At 35.1% G+C, this 24,643-nt stretch overlaps 1 protein-coding gene across 1 annotated transcript; it reads right to left on the reverse strand.

Moving 5' to 3' along the window:
- Positions 1–1,673: 1,673 nt before the first annotated feature.
- On the reverse strand, positions 1,674–9,742 carry LOC139823792 (fatty acid synthase-like). The gene is given in 10 exon segments (XM_071796282.1): positions 1,674–2,510; positions 2,836–3,529; positions 4,225–4,370; positions 4,373–4,465; positions 4,530–5,554; positions 5,622–6,020; positions 6,306–6,613; positions 7,016–7,509; positions 9,111–9,427; positions 9,640–9,742. Coding segments are annotated over 10 exon segments (4,386 nt in total). The 5' UTR covers positions 9,728–9,742; the 3' UTR covers positions 1,674–1,688.
- Positions 9,743–24,643: the final 14,901 nt, after the last annotated feature.

A 24,643-nucleotide genomic window follows, 5' to 3' on the forward strand; every position in this document is an offset into this window, starting at 1 on the left:
TCTCTCTCTCTCTCCCTTCTCTCCCTCTCTCTCTCCCCCTCTCTTTCTCTCTTTCTCTCCCTCTTTCTTTCCCCCTCTCTTTCTCTCTCTCTTCCCCCTCCCTCTCTCCCTCCCTCTATGTATTTGGATATCTTTCTAAATTAATTTTTTTTTTTTACATGAATTTTTCCGATATTTTATTAGTTATTCTGCTATTCCGGAAAATTCTACCCCTATTTCATATACTTGTGGTAAAAATTCGGCCCAGCCGTTCTTGAGTTATAAATGGTGTAACTAACCCGATCCTGTTTTATATATATAGATAATCTAAAAATTTTGATTAAGACCCAAATTATACAATAATTAAAATGAGAGAAACACGTAGAGGCCTCCTAAGAAGCCTACTTAAAGTGTTAAGTTTGCAGTAATTGTAAGATAATTTTTCAAATATTATAAGTATAAGTATTCGTGTAATTTTGTGCAAAAAATATATTTTTTGAAATATTACTTATTCCAATAAATATACTTGGAATAACATTTTTATTTCACTTCTATTTCCTGGCCATTATATGTATTTAGTATTTTTCTTTGTTTAGCTTTGCATAAAACTGCTTACCCATAATATGAGCAACTGTTTCATAAATATTCATTGATCCGCCAATTTTTGCTTTTTCAGCAACAACCATACTGCTTACGACAGGTCGATCTTGGGTAAATATGCATATTAGGTCAAACCTCACCGATGACCTTGACCTTGACATATGTTGTCAAGGTCACCCTCCTGAGTGACCTTCAGAAGGTTTTAGCCGGCGGTCATTGTTTATTAAAAAGTTATAAACAAAAAATGTTTCGAAAATATAGCAGTTATTTTGAGTATTGGAAGGCATAAATGACTAATATATATGTCGAAATAGTTCACGCATACACTTTTCACGCAAACCGAGGTTTGCGCACACCTCCCCTTGCTTTCGGGGGAGGTGCGGTAGTCCCGAAATAGTTCACGCATACACTTTTCACGCGAACCGAGGTTCACGCACACCACCCTCCCCCTGCTTTCGGGGGAGGTGCGGTAGTCCCGAAATAGTTCACGCATACACTTTCCACGCGAACCGAGGTTCACGCACACCCCCCCCCCTGCTTTCGGGGAGGTGCGGTAGCCCCAAAATAGTTCACGCATACACTTTTCACGCGAACCGAGGTTCACGCACACCCCCCTCTGCTTTCGGGCCGGCCCGAAAGCAGAGGGGGGTGTGCGTGAACCTCGGTTCGCGTGAAAAGTGTATGCGTGAACTATTTCGGGGCTACCGCACCTCCCCCGAAAGCAGGGGGGGGTGTGCGTAAACCTCGGTTTGCGTGGAAAGTGTATGCGTGAACTTTTCATGCGTGGAAAGTTAATATGCGAGATGCCACATGGGTTAGATGGCGCGCTTTAAAAGTATTCAACTGTTTAAAGCGCGTCATCTAACCCATGTAAGTATTCTCTGCTTTAACAAAAAGACTTCAATTTATCAACAATTCACTACTTTAAATGTTGTGTTTTGGTAAAGCAGCGACTTTCTCGCGAAATAAAGTATTCTCTGCTTTAAAAAAAAAACGTAATATTAGTCATTTATGCCTTCCAATACTCAAAATATCTGCTATATTTTTCAAACTTTTTTTGTTTATAACTTTTTAATAAACAATGACCGCCGGCTAAAACCTTCTGAAGGTCACTCAGGAGGGTGACCTTGACAACATATGTCAAGGTCAAGGTCATCGGTGAGGTTTGACCTAATATGCATATTTACCCGATCTTGTAACAGAAATATTTCTAATGTCTTCAAACAAGAAGATATTCGTTGTTGCAATGTACCTCCAATAACCAATTCCTTATTTTCTTCTTGCATATCTGCCACGAGTCCGACATCACCAACAGCACCCCATTGTATCGCTAAACCGTGTAATCCTTCTTCCATCCTTTTCTCACAGATTCTCTCCATTACGGAATTAGCCATCCCATAATTTGTCTGGCCTGCGTTTCCTCTTCCACACGACACGGAGGAAAAAACGACAAAATGTTGAAGTTGCAGACAGATCTTCCTCGACAATTCGTCCATTTTTTTCGTCATCCATGCTTTTGATTTGAATGAATCCTCGAACGTTTGAGGTGATTGATTTTGAAATATACAATCTTTTAAAACAACTGCGAGATTAAATATGGCATCCACTGATGCTCTTTCTTCAGCAAATTTTAACAGGGATTCACAATCTTCATGTTTCAAATTATCATCGACTGTAACGATCTGTACGTCCACACCGTAAGATCGCCATAGCTTTACTCTTGATTGCTGATAACCTGTTCTGATCCCAGTTCGTGATGTTAATACCAGATTTTTTGCACCTCGAAGAGTCAACCAGTCTGCTAGCTCTAAACCAAATCCGCCAAGTCCACCCAAAATAACGTAGCATTTATGCTCCAAACAATAATATCGTGGATGAGCGAATAGTGGAGAATCCAAAGGCTCTTCCTCTTTGTGAACTCTGATAATTATCTGCGAATAAGCAAATAAGAAACAATCGTTTTTTCTATAAAGTAATAAATTATAAATAACAAAAATTTTATATTTTATTTTATTATTAATATTGTTTCGCATTTTATCATTAATTTTATTATTAATTTTAATTAATTAATAATTAACGTTATTTATTAATATAAATACAAGAATTTTTTAAGTCAAATATAATTTTAGTAAACCTACATTTATTACTGTACCTTTATAGCATTAATTATAAACAAAGAATTGTTTCTAATTTGATATGATAAAATATTTTGTATCAAAATTACATATTTCTGTGTATATTAAGAAATAATTGTACCCTGCCAATATGTTTTTCAGCGGCCATATATCTAAAGGCAGCTTCTATTTCATTTCTTTCGAAGACTCTTCTGCATAGCGGTTTAATAACACCGTCTTTTAAACCTGTTATTGCTTTCTGCAACCTTGACTTTTGTTCTAAATTGTTTGAATATAAAAATGTGTCTAATAAAATGCCATGAAAGCTGGTATCTTTAGAAAAGATAGATATATCCAAGGAATTATTGGAAAACATATCAAATTTTCCAATTTCTAGAAAACGGCCACCATTTGCTAAACAGCGAACAGATGCTTGTATTTTCTCTTCGGCTAAGGAATTCAATACGATATCCACCCCACGACCTTTTGTACGTTGCATAATCATTTGTTCAAAGCTTGTATCTTGAGAGTTTCCGATATGATCTTCAGGAATGGAGGAAAATGTTTCTCTTATAAACTCTCGTTTTTCGACAGTTCCAACTGTCGTAAACACTTCGCAACCTTCGTGAAGCGCAAGATGGATCGCAGCTTGACCAATGCCTCCAGTACCAGAATGGATTAAGATTTTGTCTCCTTTTTTCATTTTACCCCTCATGTATAAAGCATAGTAACACGTGCTGTACACACACGGAACCGTTGCTGCGTCTTCCATTGTCCACTTGTCAGGTATAATCCAATTGAGATATTTATCGGCCACAAGAATGTTCGTCATTCCACTATGCATAAAAACTTTAAAAATGTATTTATTTATCTAAACGTTACTTTAAAATGACGTATATCTTATATCTTGCATATTTTTAATTTAATATTAAATTTAAATTAATGTTACTGTAGTATTGAAATGTATCGAGATGTGCGTTGTCGAGTATGTGTGTTGTTAAGAAGTGTGCGTAGCTACGAGCTGTGTGAGCGAAGACGTGTGTGTGCGTGCCGCGTGCCGCACGCGTGTCGCAATGTCGTGTTGCCATGCGAAGAATCTAGAGAGTCGATCGTCTTATGACAACAGAGTCGCTTTTTGTAGAGAGTCGTCTTTTCGGAAGCAAGCAAGCGAAGGGCATTTGTTGCCTGGGCAGCAGTAACAAAGAAGCCTCCGAGTCGAGAAGTCGAGCAGTAACGTTTCGTGTCGTGTGTAGTATCGAGTTTGAACGAGGCTCAGCCTCAGCGTTAGATCGAGCGATAGTGTTAACGTTCCTTTTGTATTTCTCATATTCTGTGTTATTCTCATCTCATAATAAACATTATACCGTTTTTATATCCTTCAAACATTGGATACCATCTTTATTCCTACATTACTTAAATTAAAACATTATTAATACTAATTAACGGTACTCATAAAATAGAAATTAATCTTGCCAATTGCAAAGAGTTCCTTCTATCGTATACCTATATGTATTAATACTCCATATCTTACCCGCGTGAACATAATCTCATTATCCTCTGCTTATGCGTATTGAAACCAACAAATTCAAAGCCAATAAAACACTCGTTACCGCGTTCGAACGGTATCATAGTTTCAGCGTTGAGTTTGCCAGTAGCTATCATGATATCTCTAAAATTATAACAGATGTATAAATTACATCAATGAGGTTTTCACGGTCAATGCGAGACATTCTGCTCTGTGCCCAGCAGAGAGTAGTCAGATCTCCTTGTACCTATTATAAGTAAACAATAATTATTATTATTTATAATAAAATGCAATAGAACACCTTAACATACCATCTGCGTAACGTAAGCGATCTGAACAAGTTTTGATTCCAACGATGGTAATGGTAAATGCCTGTATGATTCCCAAACGTTACCGGAACGTATAACGTTGATGGGTAGGTCCAACTGTAGCTGCTTCGTGTACAATGGTTCTTGCAAAGAAAATGTAGGCGCCTTGTCATCTTGAATAAATACGCTTCTAATTATTTCGCCGCCTGGTTCTTTTCGCAAACAATTAATAAAACCGAGTAGCCCGCATTCGAAGTCTTCTTCCGAGACGAGAATTATCTCCGTATCTACACCAGTCTCGTTTTGCACCTTTATGATTGATTTCAGTTCATCTATCCATGAAAATTCGTAATTGTTCACATGTACAATCCGCTGGTTTCTCACAATATTTCGTGTTTTTCTTAATAACAAAAGCTTTTTGTTATTTATTTGTTTTTCCAGTATAATATCCAACTCATACGTTTTCAGGCATGAATAATCGTAGACCGCACCGAATTTCTCTAAAGTCAGTAGAAAACCCTGTGGCATTAACAGAGACAGCAACTGTTTATATAATTTTTTGCTATTTTTTGTAAAAATATCGAAACCAAGGACCATCAAACAATTCTCGTCCTTCGACAACTTAGTAATTTCCGTTGTAGAAACGTTGTCGGGCAAAGAAATATTTGGGAATTTCTCGCGAGTCGTCACGAGTTTAGTGTGATGTCGAATCAGCGGTAAATCATTTAAGATTTCACTAATAAGTAGAGAATTTAAATCTTCTGGTACCACTTTGTCACTGTCATCGACAAATTCGATAATTTTAACATTTATCATATTGCCACATTCGAGTGCAATGTGCATTGACATTCTTATTGCATCTTGCAACGACATAGTACCTAAATCACGATGAGCAACAAATTTGTATTCTTCAAGAACGGTATTAACTACTTTCTGTCGGCGAGATATAGGTGTAGCCACAGTGCCACAAATTTCTATTCCTCCAGATATTATAGCGTCTAAAGACTTGTAACGACGAACAGAGAATTCTGCAACGTAGAGAATGAAATTTATTTGTCAGGCAATTGGCCGCATTGTATCACTTATTTTACCTACGTCTATCTTCAAGTGGATAATCCTGAATTATCTGTATGTGATATTTCGGATCGATAGTCAGTTTGCGAATTCTTGTTGGAACAAAAAGGCTTCTTGAATTCTGTCCTAAAATCATCATCTGTAACATACTGTCCATAAATGCCACCCAATTACATGTCCATGCGATATGGCCGTTTGATCCAGTAACCGATGCGCTTTTTAATCCACGAAATGCGCCAGCATATTGATAACCGCGAAGTCTTAATTCCTTGTAGATGTCTTTTGTACTCATTTCTTTTTCACCATCGATACATTCAGCAAGATTAGCTGATATTTTTTCATTTTCAACATTGGTTGAAATTCGTACTGTTCCAGTAACAATAGCATTATCTCCTTCCATTATTTCAAACCTTTTGCTACCTAGATATAGGTGTAAATTCATTAAACGTAATATAATTTTATAAGAAATCAAATTTAATATAAATATGTCAATATGGAACTGGTCCTTACAAAAGCAGTTGACTTGTGAAAAGAAAGAACATTCCGCGCTAAGATTAGTTTATTATTCTCATATATTTTCTCTGTATATTTTTTACATTTTAATTATAGTATATATTGCGCCATAAAAGCGGCATAAGCTTTAAAATCTAATTAAAAAATAAAAAATTCACGCTAGAAAATTAATTGTTTATGTAATAATATTACCTTCTTGGATCGAAAGAGTTAATTCGATATCATTTTGTTGTGATAGCACTGTAGCACGAATAAAATTAACGTTTTTAAATACAACTGGTATATTGATATATTCTTGGTTTTTTAACGATGCGATCATTTCCCAGATATAAAAAAGATATCCCATAGCAGGAAATAAATTTTTTTCATTAACGACATGGCCCGTTAAATACGCAAATTCTTCATTAATTGTACTAATACTGACAACTATTTCATTTTTGTCAATTATTTCTTTTTTAGAAACATAATGCATTACAAAAAAATCTTCTGAATGATCCCATCTGCAAACGTCATTAGAAATTATTATATAATCTTTGTGTAAACGAATTAATTAGAAATTAGAAATTACTCAATTCAAGATTTGATCTAAAATTGAAACTCAGATTCTAAAATATCACTGTTATATGCTCTATGTAATAGGCATAAAAGGATTAACATGTGTATAAGAATACATTTATCTTTGAGATAAGTAAGGTGATGGAATGTCTACAAAATACAGACATGTGATTACGAAATTAAATGATAAAACTAACCAAGTTTGAAAAAGAGTTCAAAGTTCTAATTCGCTATTATATTGAACATGTTTTCTTCTGACTATTTCACCTAAATATTTCAAAATTGATAAAAATGTTTGTTTTTTTCGATAATTTGTCCATTTTTGCCTAAACGAAAAATATGCATACCTTATGAGAGGAGATATCATTGGGGTACCACGTCTTACAGGAAACTCCACTGTCGGATAGAGATTTGCAATCTGTGGCTGCAATCCAGCGTTATAAAGTTTTCCGATTGATTCTAAAAATATCTCATTATTATGATCCTCGGTTCGTTCATATAGCGCTACGTTTGTTACTGTAGAGTATAAATAATTGTTCAAAATGTGTTGAAGAATATTCTGAGGAGATATTTCAATCGTCACTGTATCCTTTGGAACTGAACGTATCGTGTTTGCGAATAACACCGGAGACAACAAGTGATTTGTATAATATTTTGAACACAAAGGTATAGTATTGGAGTACTCGTGAGAAGATGTTGTCAGCCACTTAGAGCTGTAAAACTTTTTTTGTGGTAATGTTCGGTTCAAGTATTCTTCAGACTTAGCTACAGCAAGTTTGATGTAACGACTATGAAAAGGTATATAACCACAAGAAATTTCTTTTATAGATATACTATTCGCCTAAAAAAATGTTTAAAATCATAAGTATTATTATTAATTGCTTGTTTTAATAAAACAATTAAAGAAACTAGATAAAAGAAAGATTATATTATTTATAACCATTAATATATAAACAATAATAAAAAGTTTTATTTCGACTCAATTGGCTAATAAATAAAGTTACATAAACGTTACGACGTTTCGATTCTTGGTTCGGATCCTTATCAAGCAATCTACAAAGCAATTTGGTCTAAGGTCATAATTAGTCATATTTTAAAATTAACGGAGTAAAGTTAAAAGCAATGTAATACCTATTACTACGAAAGAACCATCACTTTCACATTAAACCCATGAAGATTTTTGCCGAAAAAGTCATAAGTGTGAGATGTAGAATGTCGCTGGTAATGACTTAAATAGATGCAGTATAAATGCGCGAATTAAGATCATTGTGTCGTTGCACGAAGTAGCGCATGTGTTGTCGAGGCAAGCATGTTCATGTGACTAAACATTACATAGACGGACGTGGTTTAATAAATAAATTGAAGAACATCAGAAGGGGTTGTGAATATATATAAACAAAATCAAGCGATCGCGATAACATTGTCATAAATGGGAATCAAATTATTTGTGTCTTTTTGAAGATTGATCGTATCGGTCTGTCTTTTTATGAAAAATGTCTCGGCTATTTCACGTTTTCTGGTGTTCTTCTCTTTATGTACAATAGTATATCAACATTAGACCAGTTGAAATCGTGTTCATGTGTAACCCTATGCTTGGTGACTACAGAGTGGTTGCTGTCTCTTTTTTAATGTCATTACAATGTTCTTTTATGCGCGTTTGTAAATGACGTTTAGTCTGTTTTATATACGAAGCGTTACAATCATCGCAAATAATCCTGTAAACTAATTCCGTAGAGTGATCCGTATCGAGTCTGTCTTTACCTCTACTAATAATGACATCAAGTTTATAGGTATAGTATAGACAGCGTCTAGACCTACTTTATTTAATGTAAGACGTATGTCATCGCTAAGTCCCTTAATATACGGCAATGCCACGCAATTACGTGCATCAAAGGCAACGCTATCACGGTTATCGTTATCATTACGCATGTATCGGAGCTTTTTTAATCTAATATTAATGTGTTTATCTATGACCTCTGTGGGAAAGGAGTTATTCAAGAGAATTTTCTTGACGATGTCAATGTTTCTGGACGCTGTCTATACAATACCTAAAAAACTTGTCATTATTAGGAGAGGTAAAGACAGATTCGATACGGATCACTTTACGAAATTAATTTACAGGATTAATTGCGATGATTGTAACGCTTCGTATATAGGACAGACTAAACGGCAAAAATCTTCATGGGTTTAATGTGAAAGTGATGGTTCTCTCGTAGTAGTAGGTATTACATTGCTTTTAACTTTACTCGTTAATTTTAAAATATGACTTTAATTATGACCTTAGACTAAATTGCTTGTAGATTGCTTGATAAGGATCCGAATCAAGAATCGAAACGTCATAACGTTTATGTAACTTTATTTATTAGCCAATTGAGTCAAAATAAAACTTTTTATTATTGTTAATCTATATTGGAACACTATCATTTTTTCATTAATATATACCTGCAATTTGGTGAGAAATGTTTTTATAGAACTCGTTGGTCCGCTTACAATAAAATTAGAAGAACTATTGTAACAAGCTATATCGATATCCGAAGGGCACATAACTTTTAAAGTTTCAAGGTCGAGATTAATTTCAGCCATGGAGCCGTTAATTATTTTCGACTCGTGAAGGGCTAAACCGATGAAATATGCCGACAGAATCGTTTCTTCGGCCGTTAAACATCCATCGGCATATCCACAGATTAGTTCACCAATGGAGTGACCGATTATAAAATCGGGGACTACACCAATAGATGTTAAAAGATCAACAATCCAATCTGCGATACATATAAAAGAAATAGCTTATTCCCATTTAGTTTAAATAAAGATTAGAATTATAAAGTAATTTTTATATTTATATTTATGTATATACATATATACATATATAGTATAATTTATGAAGGCCAAACAAAGAGTTTTTTTCTTACTTGTAGTCCAATAAGACTCAATAAAAAATTTAAAATATTATCAAAAATATTTTTATTATTACTTGTTAAAATATCTGTAAGTGATATGCCGTAAGATTTCAAAACGATACCACATTTCTGAATTGCCTTGGCAAACACCGGGAATTTCATTAGATCGCGACCTATATGAAAATTTTAATAAAGTTTCTAAATTTTAATAAAGTTTCTAAATTTTAATATACAAATATGTACATGCATCCGCGTATTTAAATATTTAGATTTTTTTAGTTATCGGTAAGGGTACGTAAGAAACTCTAGCCTCTTCCCATATTGTTGTATTTGTTCTAGGATAAAACTTAATTTTACTTGTTAACTGTAATAAATTAAGTTTTTAATAAATAATAAGCAATAAATCAAATTTTTATGTATATATTATTATAAGCTTGATAACATACTAGATAAGAATATGTTATGATCATAATCGTAACACTCCATATTTGTACGTTCTATATACTTATATATTTTATAACTTAAAATTCTTTTTTGTTGAATGTACATTTAAAATCTTTTATAATAGTATATTTACTTACTCATCCCCCAAACCATTGAGATCCTAATCCAGAAAATATAAAACAAGTCGGTCTTCTGACATATGGAATATGTTCTATTTTATTAATTGTATTTTGAGATATTTTAGACCCAGTTGTCATGTATCCTCTGTAAAGATGCCCTTCTATATCATCATTATGAATATGATGTAGCAGAGATATAAACTCAGCATCTATTGGTCGATTTCGCACCTGCATTCAGTAACAAGAATGTACATCCTATAATTCTTGGAATAATTTACAAACAAGGACGATAATATTATCTTATTCTGCAGTGTTTTACTTTAGCAATTATTAAATGCATTATTATTACTTAATATATTAAATAAATATATATTTAATACATTGACTTTCCTTTTTTGTGCAAATTCGAAATAATTTTGAAAGTAATTATGTACGTAAATATCTTTCTAGACACTATATAAATACACGTGTGTATATTTAATTGTTATGTTTGTTATATTTATATAATACTACAAAAAACTAATGTCAAAAATTATTTCTAAAATAAATAAAATAAGTCATTATAATATTTGCTTACATCATCTAAGATGATTTTAACTGCTTCCTCCGTACGACCAGACACAGCTACAAGCCTAGGTAAATCATCATTTGGAGCTCCATTGTTAATTTTTTGTTTAGGATTTGAGTTTAATAATATGTGGCCATTAGCCCCTCCAAACCCAAAAGAATTGATAGCTACATAACCACCCTCCCATTCTGTTGGTTCAGTGACGATCTTTATTCTTCCTTCGATAATAGCAGTTAGCTCCTTTCGCGGACGCTTGAAGTGTATAGAAGGCGTAATTATACCAGTTTCCATCGCTAATAATACCTTTAAGATATCACATTTTTTTACCAGCAGTACATATACATATAGTAATTATTTTATATACACGTATTATATACCTACATATGTATTATAATTGTAACAATATAAAAAAATATAAATTGCTATAATCACATTTTCAGCAAAATCAGTGTTAAATCATTTTATTACACAATGTACCTTTGCGATTTGACAAAGGCCACTGACGGGTTCGGAATGTCCAAGATTTGATTTTACCGAGCCCATTAATAACGGAGTGTTTCTTTTAGTGCATATAGCCTGGTCGATAGACATAACTTCTACGGGATCACCAGCAAGAGTACCAGTTGCATGGGCTTCCATGTAAGATAACTCACTGGGCATGATTTCACATTCCTTATAAAATTCATCTAATAACATTTTTTGCTTTTCGACCGATGGAAAGGTAATACCTTCTTCTTTAAAACCATCGCAATTTATTTTACCGTGTACAAAGGTCGCATATATTCTTCTTGCATTTTTGGCTTTTTGCAGATATACTACTGCGACCATATCGCTGCGCATATATCCAGTGCCTTCCTCGTCAAAGGGTTTACAATAACCATCAGAAGATAGAACCCCTAGAAGGAAATTAATTCATGTTATTAAATAAAGTTCTTCAAGCATCGATTCAATATCTAAATGTAAGGATAGAAAAAAAGCATGGGCTTATTGAACATTATAGACAAAGAGTGCGATTGTTTCACACAGCACGTTATTGGATAAACAAAAACGTAAAATATAATAACATAATCTTAATATAATTCGCACACAACAAGAGTTTGTTGATTTTAATCAATTTAAAATACGAGGTTATTCTCGTCCAATTTGACGTGGGAATTGCTCAGATATATCGTATCAATATAACAAGAACGACATATGATCAATGATTATTTAAAATCTGAAATTTATGTAAAAGTGGAAATAAATGAGATATAAATAAGCATATTATCAAAAAATGTGGTAAATCTGAAGAATAGTGGCCTCCTCACCGATTTCGTCCAACTTGGGCTCAATCGACGCGTTTTTGCACGAAACGACCGAATCTGGCAGAAAAAAGTGTCGCTCTGCCCCGCGAAGCGAGATATTAACGGTTAAAGTTGACGACTATCAGGTTGTGAGACCTGTCATACCGACGCGATGTAGCGACTGGTAGCGACCACGAACATATGCCCTGCGGCCACATGCGCATGCTCCGTAGCCGCACGCGCATGCAAAAGAAGGTCACGTGACAACTGTCTGCTACATATTTATGTGTACTTTTCACATACCAACTATTCTCTGCTTTAACAAATTATTTATGTTTCGTTAACTTAAACGCTTAATATTTGTAACAGAAATAATTTGTTAAAGCAGAGAATAGTTGGTGTATGAAAAGTACATGTAAATATGAACTTTTCATATACCAACAATTCTCTGCTTTAATAATTTTATTTTTGTTTCGTTAACTTCAACGCTTAATGCGCGTGCGGCCACTGAGCATGCGCGTGTGGCCGCAGGGCATGGTCGTAGTCGCTGCATCTCGTCGGTATGACAGGAATCATAACCTGATTCCTGTCAACTTTAACCGTTAATATCTCGCTTCGCGGGGCAGAGCGACACTTTTTTCTGCCAGATTCGGTCGTTTCGTGCAAAAACGCGTCGATTAAACCCAAGTTGAACAAAATCGGTGAGGAAGCTACTATTCTTCAGATTTACCATCATCTCGTAAGCTTTCACTACAGCATAGCTACTTGAACTACATGCAGTATCAATATTATGCGACTGTCCAATAACGCCGAGCCAGTAAGAAATTTTGTTTGCCATGAGAGAAACGTTGCATTCAGTCATAGGTATGCCACCAAACTAATCACAATACATATTTCTAAATATATTTAAAGTATTAAATGTACAAATAATAAGTTACAAATTAAATATTTATTTTTTTAACTGTTTAAAAATATTGTATAATTTTTATACACTATACATAATAAAAGGGGATTTCTATGCTTGCAACAATTTTACACATATAGTTATTATTTAATAACAATGGAATTTTGCTCGACAAAGCAACAGCTGAGTAGTTTAAAACGGCCAAAATTCGAGCAATTAACACAGATGTTAAAAATATATTCAATACTTCAATAACGGTATACAGTCGTGTTTACGTTTCGAGCCTTATTTGGCCTTCTTCAGAACAATAAAAACGTATGAAGAATAACGCATTACAATATCTCGACTCATTTTACAAAAAAGGAATCAGATTCGATCCAACGCTATACAGTTTACATTAATCAGATCTCACCCATGTATAAGAACGATTAGTCATAGTGAAGTCGGAAGAATATAGCGTCAGGTATTCGTCAAGTTACAAGCAGAATCGGTCGTTTCCTTTGTTGCATGACTTATGTGTGTCCATAAAACCCGTGCAATTGTAAGACCTTTGTTGCCAGACCGTCTTAGTGGCAACTATATGGAAAGTTAGAAATTCCGTAAGACAACGTGAATTTAATTATTGAGTTTTGACTCATAAACGGACTCACATAAGCGATCAATGCAACAAGAACGGAGGTGAATTTTTTCCATCGTCTTCCAACAGCGTGTGCTCATCGCGAAGGATTACAGACGACTGAGACAATGCTCGCGTCGCAAGGGCACAGCAACCAATAGTCATTGTTATTAAAAAGACATTTATGATAACAAGTTCAAAATATCAAAATAGGCATCGTTCAATAATTCCGTGTCCTTGTGTCCTTTAAATTTATACCATTTGGCTGCTCTTTAATGTGTATCATTTCTGCGGTCAATCTTTTTTTGTAATTATGCTCAATTTCTAAAATGCGTGCATTGTCCCAATCAAATGAATGATTGAATTTGGTAATATGTTCTGAGACAACCGAATGTTTGGACTCATCCAATCTGATATTGCCTTTATGTTCCTTTAATCTAGTATATAATTGCCTCTTACGTCGGTCAGACTAAGAGAAAATCAGACCAAAATTTCAAAATGGCGATGAGGCACTCCTTCGCGCGCAACTATGCTTTTCAGACGGTGTACATGGTTTCTGAAATGTGGGTGGTTTGAAAAAAAAAAATATAGTCATTAACTATATTGTATTGTCTTATTCGGAATGACGGAGCTTTTTTTCTCTCCTCGTTTTTGGCGTCAAGAAAAAAATTCCTGAATTTTTCACTGTTTCTACCCGATCTAGAGTAGACTAACCCCTTAAGAAATAGTTAAATTTCAAAGCACATTTAGTGAGAAGTAAACATACGGGTGATAATTTGGTATAATATATATTTTTCAGTGGAATATGTATTTCATGTAAAATTACATATAATCTGCATTTTTCAGTGTAAGTAGTAAAATATTGCATGATTATGCTGGGTTTTCAAAATCATGTAATTTCACAGACTTTTTTTTTCAGTGTATTTTTAACATCTGTGTTAATTGCTCGAATTTTGGCCGTTTTAAACTATTTAGTTATTATTTCTTTAATTTCTATTAATTATATATAATTGTATATAATAATTGAACATATCTCACTTCAGGTTTAAAAGAAAAAAAAGATCGAGTCCCAGACACAGAAATTGCTGTAAGAACACTCGTTCTTGTTCCCTGTAATTCTTTTGGGTTTACGCCGGCATCGATAATTGCTTCGTAAATATGCTCGAGTAACGTTCTAAGCATAGGATCCATTATATGAGCTTCTGTTGCGGGTATATTGAAAAATTCTGAATCGAATTTCGCGATATTGTTGACTTTACCAATTCGATGGGGCATATTATAAGCTATATAAGAAATAAATATATTAAAAAGTAATAAGTAAAAGGAGGATTTGACAGTACAATGCGTTTGACAAAGCGTACATTAACGTAAGTTAACGTTATAATAACTAATATATAATTATACATTGGACATTTCGACTTTGTTTTGAATAGTCAGATCTTCAGCGGTGACAACTGAATCAAAATAATCTCATACTCTCCAACGAGAAATAATTTCAAAATTTGGTGGTCTAAAAGTAGTATAATCTGGGAGAAAATTCAAATAAAAGTTAGAGCCTCCGCACAAGACTCTCGTATTGTAACGTAGCGTAACGTAACATGGATCAACGCACAAGAAATGTATTAATTACGGTGTTGTACGTTTCTTGTGCATTGAATCACGTTACGTAATCTTACTAGACAAGAGTCTTGTGCGAAGACTCGTAGCCTATCCCTATAATATCATAGTTTATAATACATATAATCAAAAGGGAGGGCTCCAGTTGCCTACAAAACGATTGCCTACAGGTTCGATTGCACACACTTATTGCACACAATCCCGATAGCACACATTTCAAATTGCCTACAGAGCGATTGCTTACAGGCATTATTGCGCACATATTTCTTTGTCTACACGATCATATTGCGCACAGCGCATTGCACACACGACCGTATTGCACACAGCGCATTGCGCACACGACCGTATTGCACACAGCGCATTGCACACACGACCGTATTGCACACAGCGCATTGCACACATGGCTGTTATTGCACACACGACCGTATTGCACACAGTGCATTGTAAAAACGGCTGTATTGCATACAGCGTATTGCACGCAGCGCATTGCACACATGGCTGTATTGCACACAACGCATTGCACACACGACCGTATTGCTCACAGCGCATTGCACACACGACCGTATTGCACACAGCGCATTGCACACACGTCCGTGTTGCACACACAGCCGTATTGCACACACGGTTGTATTGCACACACGGCCGTGTTGCACACACGACCGTATTGCACACACGGCCGTGTTGCACACACGGCCGTATTACCGATTTCAATGACCTTGATATATGTTGTCAAGGTCATGACCCCGAGTGACCTTCAGAAGGTTTTAGCCGTCGCTCGTTATTCGTTAAAAAGTTATTAACAAAAAAGTTTGGAAAATACGTAGGTTAGATGACGCGCTTCAAAAGTATTTAACTGTTTAAAGCGCGTCATCTAACCCATGTGGCATCTCGCATATTAACTTTCCACGCATGAAAAGTTCACGCATACACTTTCCACGCGAACCGAGGTTCACGCACACCTCCCCTGCTTTCGGGGGAGGTGCGGTAGCCCCAAAATAGTTCACGCATACACTTTTCACGCGAACCGAGGTTCACGCACACCCCCCCCCGTGCTTTCGGGGGAGGTGCGGTAGTCCCGAAATAGTTCACGCATACACTTTCCACGCGAACCGAGGTTCACGCACACCCCCCCCGTGCTTTCGGGGGAGGTGCGGTAGCCCCGAAATAGTTCACGCATACACTTTCCACGCGAACCGAGGTTCACACACACACCCCCTCGTGCTTTCGGGGGAAATGCGGTAGTCCCAAAATAGTTCACGCATACACTTTCCACGCGAACCGAGGTTCACGCACACCCCCCCCCCTGTTTTCGGGCCGGTGAACCTCGGTTCGCGTGAAAAGTGTATGCGTGAACTATTTCGAGGCTACCGCACCTCCCCCAAAAGCACGGGGGGGTGTGCGTGAACCTCGGTTCGCGTGGAAAGTGTATGCGTGAACTATTTCGGGACTACCGCACCTCCCCCGAAAGCACGAGAGAGGGTGTGTGAACCTCGGTTCGCGTGGAAAGTGTATGCGTAAACTATTTCGGGACTACCGCACCTCCCCCGAAAGCACAAGGGGGGGTGTGTGTGTGAACCTCGGTTCGCGTGAAAAGTGTATGCGTGAACTATTTCGGGACTACCGCACCTCTCCCGAAAGCACGGGGGAGTGTGCGTGAACCTCGGTTCGCGTGGAAAGTGTATGCGTGAACTATTTCGGGACTACCGCACCTCCCCCGAAAGCACGGGGAAGGTGTGCGTAAATTTTGGTTCGCGTGGAAAGTGTATGCGTGAACTATTTCGGGACTACCGCACCTCCCCCGAAAGCACGGGGAGGTGTGCGTGAACCTCGGTTTGCTTGAAAAGTGTATGCGTGAACTATTTCGGGACTACCGCACCTCCCCCAAAAGCACGGGGGGGGTGTGCGTGAACCTCGGTTCGCGTGGAAAGTATACGGTCGTGTGTGCAATACGGTCGTGTGTGCAACACGGCCGTGTGTGCAATACGGCCGTGTGTGCAATACGGCTGTGTGTGCAACACGGTCGTGTGTGCAATACGGCCGTGTGTGCAATACGGCCGTGTGTGCAACACGGCCGTGTGTGCAATACGGTCGTGTGTGCAACACGGCCGTGTGTGCAACACGGCCGTGTGTGCAATACGGTCGTGTGTGCAATACGGTCGTGTGTGCAACACGGCCGTGTGTGCAATACAACCGTATGTGCAATACGGCTGTGTGTGCAACACGGACGTGTGTGCAATACGGCCGTGTGTGTAATACGGCCGTGTGTGCAATATGGTCGTGTGCAATACGGTCGTGTGTGCAATGCGCTGTGAGCAATACAGTCGTGTGTGCAATGCGCTGTATGCAATACAGCCGTTTTTACAATGCACTGTGTGCAATATGGTCGTGTGTGCAATAACAGCCATGTGTGCAATGCGCTGTGTGCAATACGGTCGTGTGTGCAATGCGCTGTGTGCAATACGGTCGTGTGCGCAATGCGCTGTGTGCAATACGGTCGTGTGTGCAATGCGCTGTGCGCAATATGATCGTGTAGACAAAGAAATATGTGCGCAATAATGCCTGTAGGCAATCGCTCTGTAGGCAATTTGAAATGTGTGCTATCGGGATTGTGTGCAATGGGTGTGTGCAAACGAGCCTGTAGGCAATCGTTTTGTAGGCAAACGGGACCCTCCCAATCAAAATAGAAATGACAGTCAGAACTTTAACGACAAGAGAAGTAAATTAAATTACCCATCAGTTCATAAAATGCGAAAATAAGATCATATTTTATAAGAATATTTATATAACACTAAGGAACACGGATTTTTTGTTGGGCCAATAGCAACTGATTCTGATAGATTTTTTCTCGTAGAATCCGAATCTGAAAACGAAAATAATGAATTGGCTCTATTTTTTAAGAAATACGGTGCTCCCGTTGTTTTTCTACAGATGTTCAAAAATGACCAAAAACTGTTTTTTAGCACATAAGACTCCGTTTATTTAGAACACCAAATAAAATGTATTTTGTATTTTAAAAGACTGAAAAATATAATAAAATTAGAAATAGATCGATATCTCCAAATTTGCAGAAATTAAAGCATAAACAAACATTTCTGCAAAAATTCAAAATTTTATTAAAAGAGAACCCCTTGATTATTAGCAATTTTTATTAATTCTATATTCTTCAGTTTTTTCTACCCCTATTTCATATATAATTCGTTAAGATTTGGTTGATTAGTTCTGGAGTTATAGAAATTTTGGTAAATTTGGCACATACATACACACATACACACATACATACACACATACATACACACATACCGACATTTTTTTAAAATAGCGATTTTTCGACGTTTGAGAACATTCTGAACACATTGGCAAAAGCAACTCAAAAAAAATTTTTTTTACGAAAACAAAGCTTCCTCTATGAGGAAGCAAAAATTATCCATTAATAAAAAATTAAACTTATCTTCCAAAAATTTAAAAAATTTTGGCATTGGGTTCAAGAAAATCGGTCAATTAATACTTATTATTTCTCGAAATTTGAATAATTTTCAAACCGGTTTCCAAAAAATTGGTAACAAAAAATTATCCGTAAAAAAAATTTAGCTTGATACCTCAAAGTTTGCTGAAATTGAAGCAATCAGCAAACAGCAAATTGAAGCAAGCATTTTTTTTAACAGAAATCGGAAACCTCTTTACTATTAGCAATTTTTCTAATTTAATTACATTCTTTAGTTTTTTCTACTCCTATTTCATATATAATTTTTTAAGATTCGATCAATTTTATTTCCTGAGAAATTTGAAAAATTTTGTAACCGGTTTCCAAAAAGATCGGTAACAAAAAATTATACACTTTATGGCACTCCCCGGAAAATTCTACCCGTTTTATATACAATTCTTTAAAATTCGGTCAATTATATTTCTCGAAAAATTAGAAAAATTAAAAAAACCGGTTACCAGAAATCGGTAACAAAAAAATATAGACATAATAACACTCCCCGGGAAATTCTACCCCTATTTCATATACTTTTGGTAAAAATTTGGTCCATTGGTTTTCGAGATCATAGCGAACCAAAAAAAGGCTACAAACTCTGTCTCTTTATTATAATAGTAAAAATTAAAACAAAATTGACCTTCACCACACATCCTTTTTTGGGGTCATCCTTATCGAGTAGAATAAATTTCGGAACCGGTTTCCAAAAAGATGATCGGTAACGAAAAATTATACACTTTATAGCATTTTCCGGAAAATATATATATTTTACCCCTACTTCATGTATAATTCTTTAATTATCCATAAAAATTATCCATAAAAATTATCCATAAAGAAAAATTATCTATAAAAAAATTTTAGCTTGATATCTCGAAATTTGCAGAAATTGGAGCAATCACGTACATTTTTTTTTAACAGAAATTGGAAACTTCTTTACTATTAACAATTTTTCTAATTCTATTACATTCTTTAGTTCTTTCTACCCCTATCTATATGTATAAGTACCTGAAGTCTGTATGTCTCTCTGTTATTATACACTTTATGCATGGCAATCCCCGGAAAATTATACCCCTGCTTCATATATAATTCAATCAAGCCAGTAGGAGTCTTAACGTGTATCAAATTTATTGGCAGATTTTTTTTATATTTCTCAATCATTAATTATTTTATCATAATGTAGATACAATGTCCAGTGGTACGTTACTCCGTTGCAAATACAAAAAATGATCCTGTTCCTCTTGCAAAGAGATACCAAAGCGTTCACTATGAATATTGCTGGACTATTCGTGGAATCGTTAGAAGATGCTGCTACGGTAAGAAGAATATCTTTCAAAATAGTGTTAAATGTAAAATATATTTTATAGATAGATAAAAATAAAAAGTTATGTGTTATTATATAGTTACTGGTGAGCACGGCAGTGTCGTATTTCACCGTTCTTTATTCGATGCAGAATTGATGTAAAGCAAATCAATTGATATAGTGTAGTGAAATAATGATAGTGAAAAAACTAATTAGCACACTAAAACGAATTACATACTATAATCTAAAAAGTTGTATTGACCGATAATCTCGATAAAATTGTAAGAACTAAGAAATTGTAAGAAAATATAAAAGTGTTTAAAACGGTGATGTTTTACAGTAAGTTAGCAATAATATATTAATAATTGATATATCGATATATATATCGCACCATAAAAAAAAACAATGTCACAACTCAAAAATTCATAATTTTCGGGAAAGAGAAAAAACAAATAATTCAACTTTTTATTGAATTGTGAGACAACTTAGGGCCAAAGCACATATGACAGTCGTAGTCGTGGACGTAAGTAACGCACAAGCTTTGGCGTATCCTGATTTGTCAGGTCGAGGACTACGACTGTCGTATATCGCTACGCCATGTTATGTGCTTTGGCTCTTACGCAATTGCAATTACGACATTTTGTTATAATGAAACTTATACTGTTTTTTTTGAAGACGTCTGCTGTGATTCACTTGTCAATTCCCTTATGACACTATTCATCCAGCGATTGCAACTTAATCGGTTTAAAAGAATATAACGATACTTCTGAGAAGAATGTAAAATTTGGAAAAATATGAAAACATCTAAAGCAAGTGATGTTTATAGCAACACGTACATTGAAAAGTGTATTTAATAATAATAATAAATTACTGGCCAATATATCGATATGTATAACTGATCGTTTCCTCTAAAATCAAAATGTAACTTATGAGTTCACGCACTACGAAACGAATGCGACACGACAATACGCGCTACTGAAAATACGCCTGCGCGATTCTTTGTCCGGAGATACATTTAGAAAAGTATTTTTCTTTCCTGAGAAATAAACGTTCAATTACCTTAAATTACATTGATCGTCGACCTATTCCCAGGTCTCGCGCGACGTTGCTAAAATGCGAATGTTCCGATCTCAAGGTAAACATTTTGTTGCATTTTATATACATCGCATTACCTCAAATTACATTGATCGCTTAATCGTCGACCTATTCCCAGGTCCCGACGTTGATAAAATGCGAATGTTCCGATCTCACGGTAACATTTTGTTGCATTTTACATCGCATTAAAAAAATTGGGCAATTTACGTTAAAATTTAAACTAAATAAATAAGGGAATACGCAACTGCAAACTAGTCGAAAGAAAAAAATAGGCGCATCGATCCTTTCGCTGTTACATGCATGTATATGCTCGTGAAGAAATAATCTGTATAAATTCTTTACATATTGGTCTCAATCGGTATCTACTACTTACATTTGGTCTATGGCCTTATCAGCAATCTAAACTCGTTCAATTCCAATTAGTTTTGTTTCTTAGTGTTTTGGCAACATTTATTTTATTTCAGGTACGTAAATAGAGAGAGAGGGAGAGAGAGAGAGAGAGAGAGAGAGAGAGAGAGAGAAAGAGAGAGTTTTAATTCCATGATATGGGACTTTAATTACAAAATAAAAAAAATTATTTTTAGCAATTGACTTTGCAATTTCACATATATTAAAACCATTATATCACGCAAACACAATGTTGTGTATATTACACATCAAAAAATTTGTAACTTTATACTTTGATTATTTAAATAGATTTCTAATTTAAATTATTACATATTGAAAAACAATCAATTAATGACTTGGGGTCTTTTTCTAATTGCATAAGAAAATAGTAATTTTAATGGAAATTTCGGTAAAAAAAAATATCTTTTTGCAGCTCACAACGTTTCTGACTTCACAATGTACTCCGGATCTTCTTATCAATGTTCTTTCTTCCGCATTATTTTCTATTACTTTTGTGATTAAATACATTTTATTTTGTATTAACCTTGAAGTCGTAAGTAAAACATACAAGGTGACGATTGAAAATTGCTAAAATTAAATAGATGTAATTTTGAGTAAACAGAATAAAATAAATCAAATACATTATATTATAAAAGTATTCATTTTCACACAATACAATATATACTTATGTATACATATATGCATATATGTATATATGTGTAGGGGAGACTGGGACGAAGTCGGCCCCGGGGCGGAGTCGTTTTTGCAATTATCTCGAAATCTGTATGTTGTGTGAACTCGCCATTGATACTGTAAACGCGGCTTATATGGTGCCCACGTGACCAACGGAGTTTAGTAAGGTTACGTGCCATGTTGTGATTCTTATCGAAGCAAACGTGTTTTCGCAGGTCGAAAGTGAAATTTCTTTCGCGTCGAAAGTTTGTAATATCTTAAGTATTATTGTCTCTCTGAATCTCAAAGTAAATGATTCCAAAGAGTAATGCATGCTGTGAACACGAATCCAGTGCAGTTTTTTTTTACTTTCATTGATTTCTATTATTTTATAAGCGACCAAACCTAAAACTTGTATTCGGAGCGAAGTCATGACCAAGCTAAAACAAAGTCAAGAAAGCTAAATAATATGTGCTGCGTATGCACGGAGATAATAGAAAACAGAGCCGATAAAAAACAGTGCATTTCGTGCAGGCGTAAGGCACACAACGAGTGCGTAGGCTCGTCAGACTCTGTTTTTACATGCTTTAACTGTTAGCGAAAAAAAATGGATTTTCTTGAAATTATTTTCTGCTTTCCATTTTTCTACTAAAAAACAATAAATAAAGTGTATTCTATTAATTTTTATGATCAAACTTATGTATCTTTATTCAAAATCCAGTCCGAGAATGAAGACACGACTCCGCTCCGGGAATTTTGACTTTTCGATTTTTGCACCTTTGTCGTTTTTACTCTATACCAGTTGAACAAAGCGACGTAGACCAAAAATGCCTATATAAATTTTGTAGCCAAGAGTTCACTCTTTACAATGGTATACTATATTTCACTAAAATGATTTATTTTGTTGTTAAAAATTGGCACCGAAAAAATACGGCCGACTTCGCTCCGGTCTCCCTTATACGTATACATTTCACTTCACTTCACTTCACTTCTTTTCTAGTAATAATAATAATATTTATAGTTATTTTTATTAATATTTATATTATTTAATATTATTATTAATGATAAAAATATTATTAATAATTTTATCTATTATTATTAATATTAATTTATTATTAATGATCAATTATTTAATTAGACTATTTAATTATTTAATTAAATTATCTATTAGAATTAAATGTTTTCCGTATAAGATTTATAATTTGTTAATATTAGCCTATCGCCATAACGTACGATGTAGCCGTAATACACACATACAGGAAATGACAAAATAAAATCAGCTTTGCAGTAAAAATCAATATTACCTAACTTGAAAAAATCAATGACAGATGACAAATCAATACCCGTGTAGGTGTAGGTGTAGTTATTGGACTGAGCGAGCAAGTTTTACGTGATATCATTAGAAAACTTTTCATCTCTCGTAACTCAAAAATTATTGCAGCTTCAAAATTTTTGAATTAGAATTTTTACTCTATTTTACCTTTAGAACACAATAATAAAATATTATATGATTGTGAGATACCCTGATATGGGGCATTCTCCGTGAAATCAGACACCCCCCCTGTCCAAAAATAGGGGTCACCTAAAAAATTCTTTCGGGGCTCATTTTATAGCTACACATATGTAGTTTTAGTTGAGCTGTGGCCTTTTGAAAAATCAACATGGCGGACCCCAATATGGTGGCCGAAGTCTGCGGGTAACGAGGTACGACAGATGAAATCGTTAATGGAAGTAAAGGCCGGTTTTCACACGCAATGATTAGTGGCGCCAACTGACTGGCATTCATTGGCGCCAGAACCGACTAGCAAACTCACAAGTATTTACACAGTGATTGGCGTATAATATGGAAAATATTTAACATTTATTAAACACACAGTAAATGACAGCAAGCATATAACCTCCAAATTTGAGGTTATATGCTTTGGCCAATAACCGCCAGTAAACGCCACATTACTAGCGCCAGTTTGTATCAAGTGTTTACACTTGCATTTTTACTGGCGTTAGTCGACTGGCGCGGCCTGGCGCCACCAATCATTGCGTGTGAAAACCGGCCTTTATAGACTGTCATAGAAAAATATGTTAATGTGTTTATTTAGTAGTTAGCATTAAATCTATGGAAAAAATAAATTTTTAGTTTGTCCAAAACCAATATGGCGGCCAAATTATCCGTAAAATGCTAAAAAATAACTATTTCGTTCTTTAACACGTACAAACTGCGTTCAATTTTCATGAAAATTTATATCATGATACATTTTAAGATGTTGATCATAAATTAACAATTGGGACGTCGTATTTGAATATAACGAAACCAAATATGGCGGCTGTATATTCGAAAAATGCTAAAAAATAATGACGTCGATATTCAAATCATACAGACTCGTTCTAATTATTATTAATTTGAGTGTTACGGTATTTTTAAATTGCTTTTTTTTATTTACTTTTTTCAAATTTTTATAAACTTTCATTATTTTTTTATTTTTGACTATGATTTTGTTATTGCGGTGACAAAATTTGAACGTGGTTGATAAAATATGATTTTTCCAGTGAATACAGAATAATTTTTGAATAAGTAAGTGAAGGCAAGACAGGTAGTCTTTC

The sequence above is a fragment of the Temnothorax longispinosus genome, unplaced genomic scaffold (assembly GCF_030848805.1).
Source record: "Temnothorax longispinosus isolate EJ_2023e unplaced genomic scaffold, Tlon_JGU_v1 HiC_scaffold_18, whole genome shotgun sequence".
In the NCBI taxonomy this organism is placed as follows: Eukaryota; Metazoa; Arthropoda; class Insecta; order Hymenoptera; family Formicidae; genus Temnothorax; species Temnothorax longispinosus.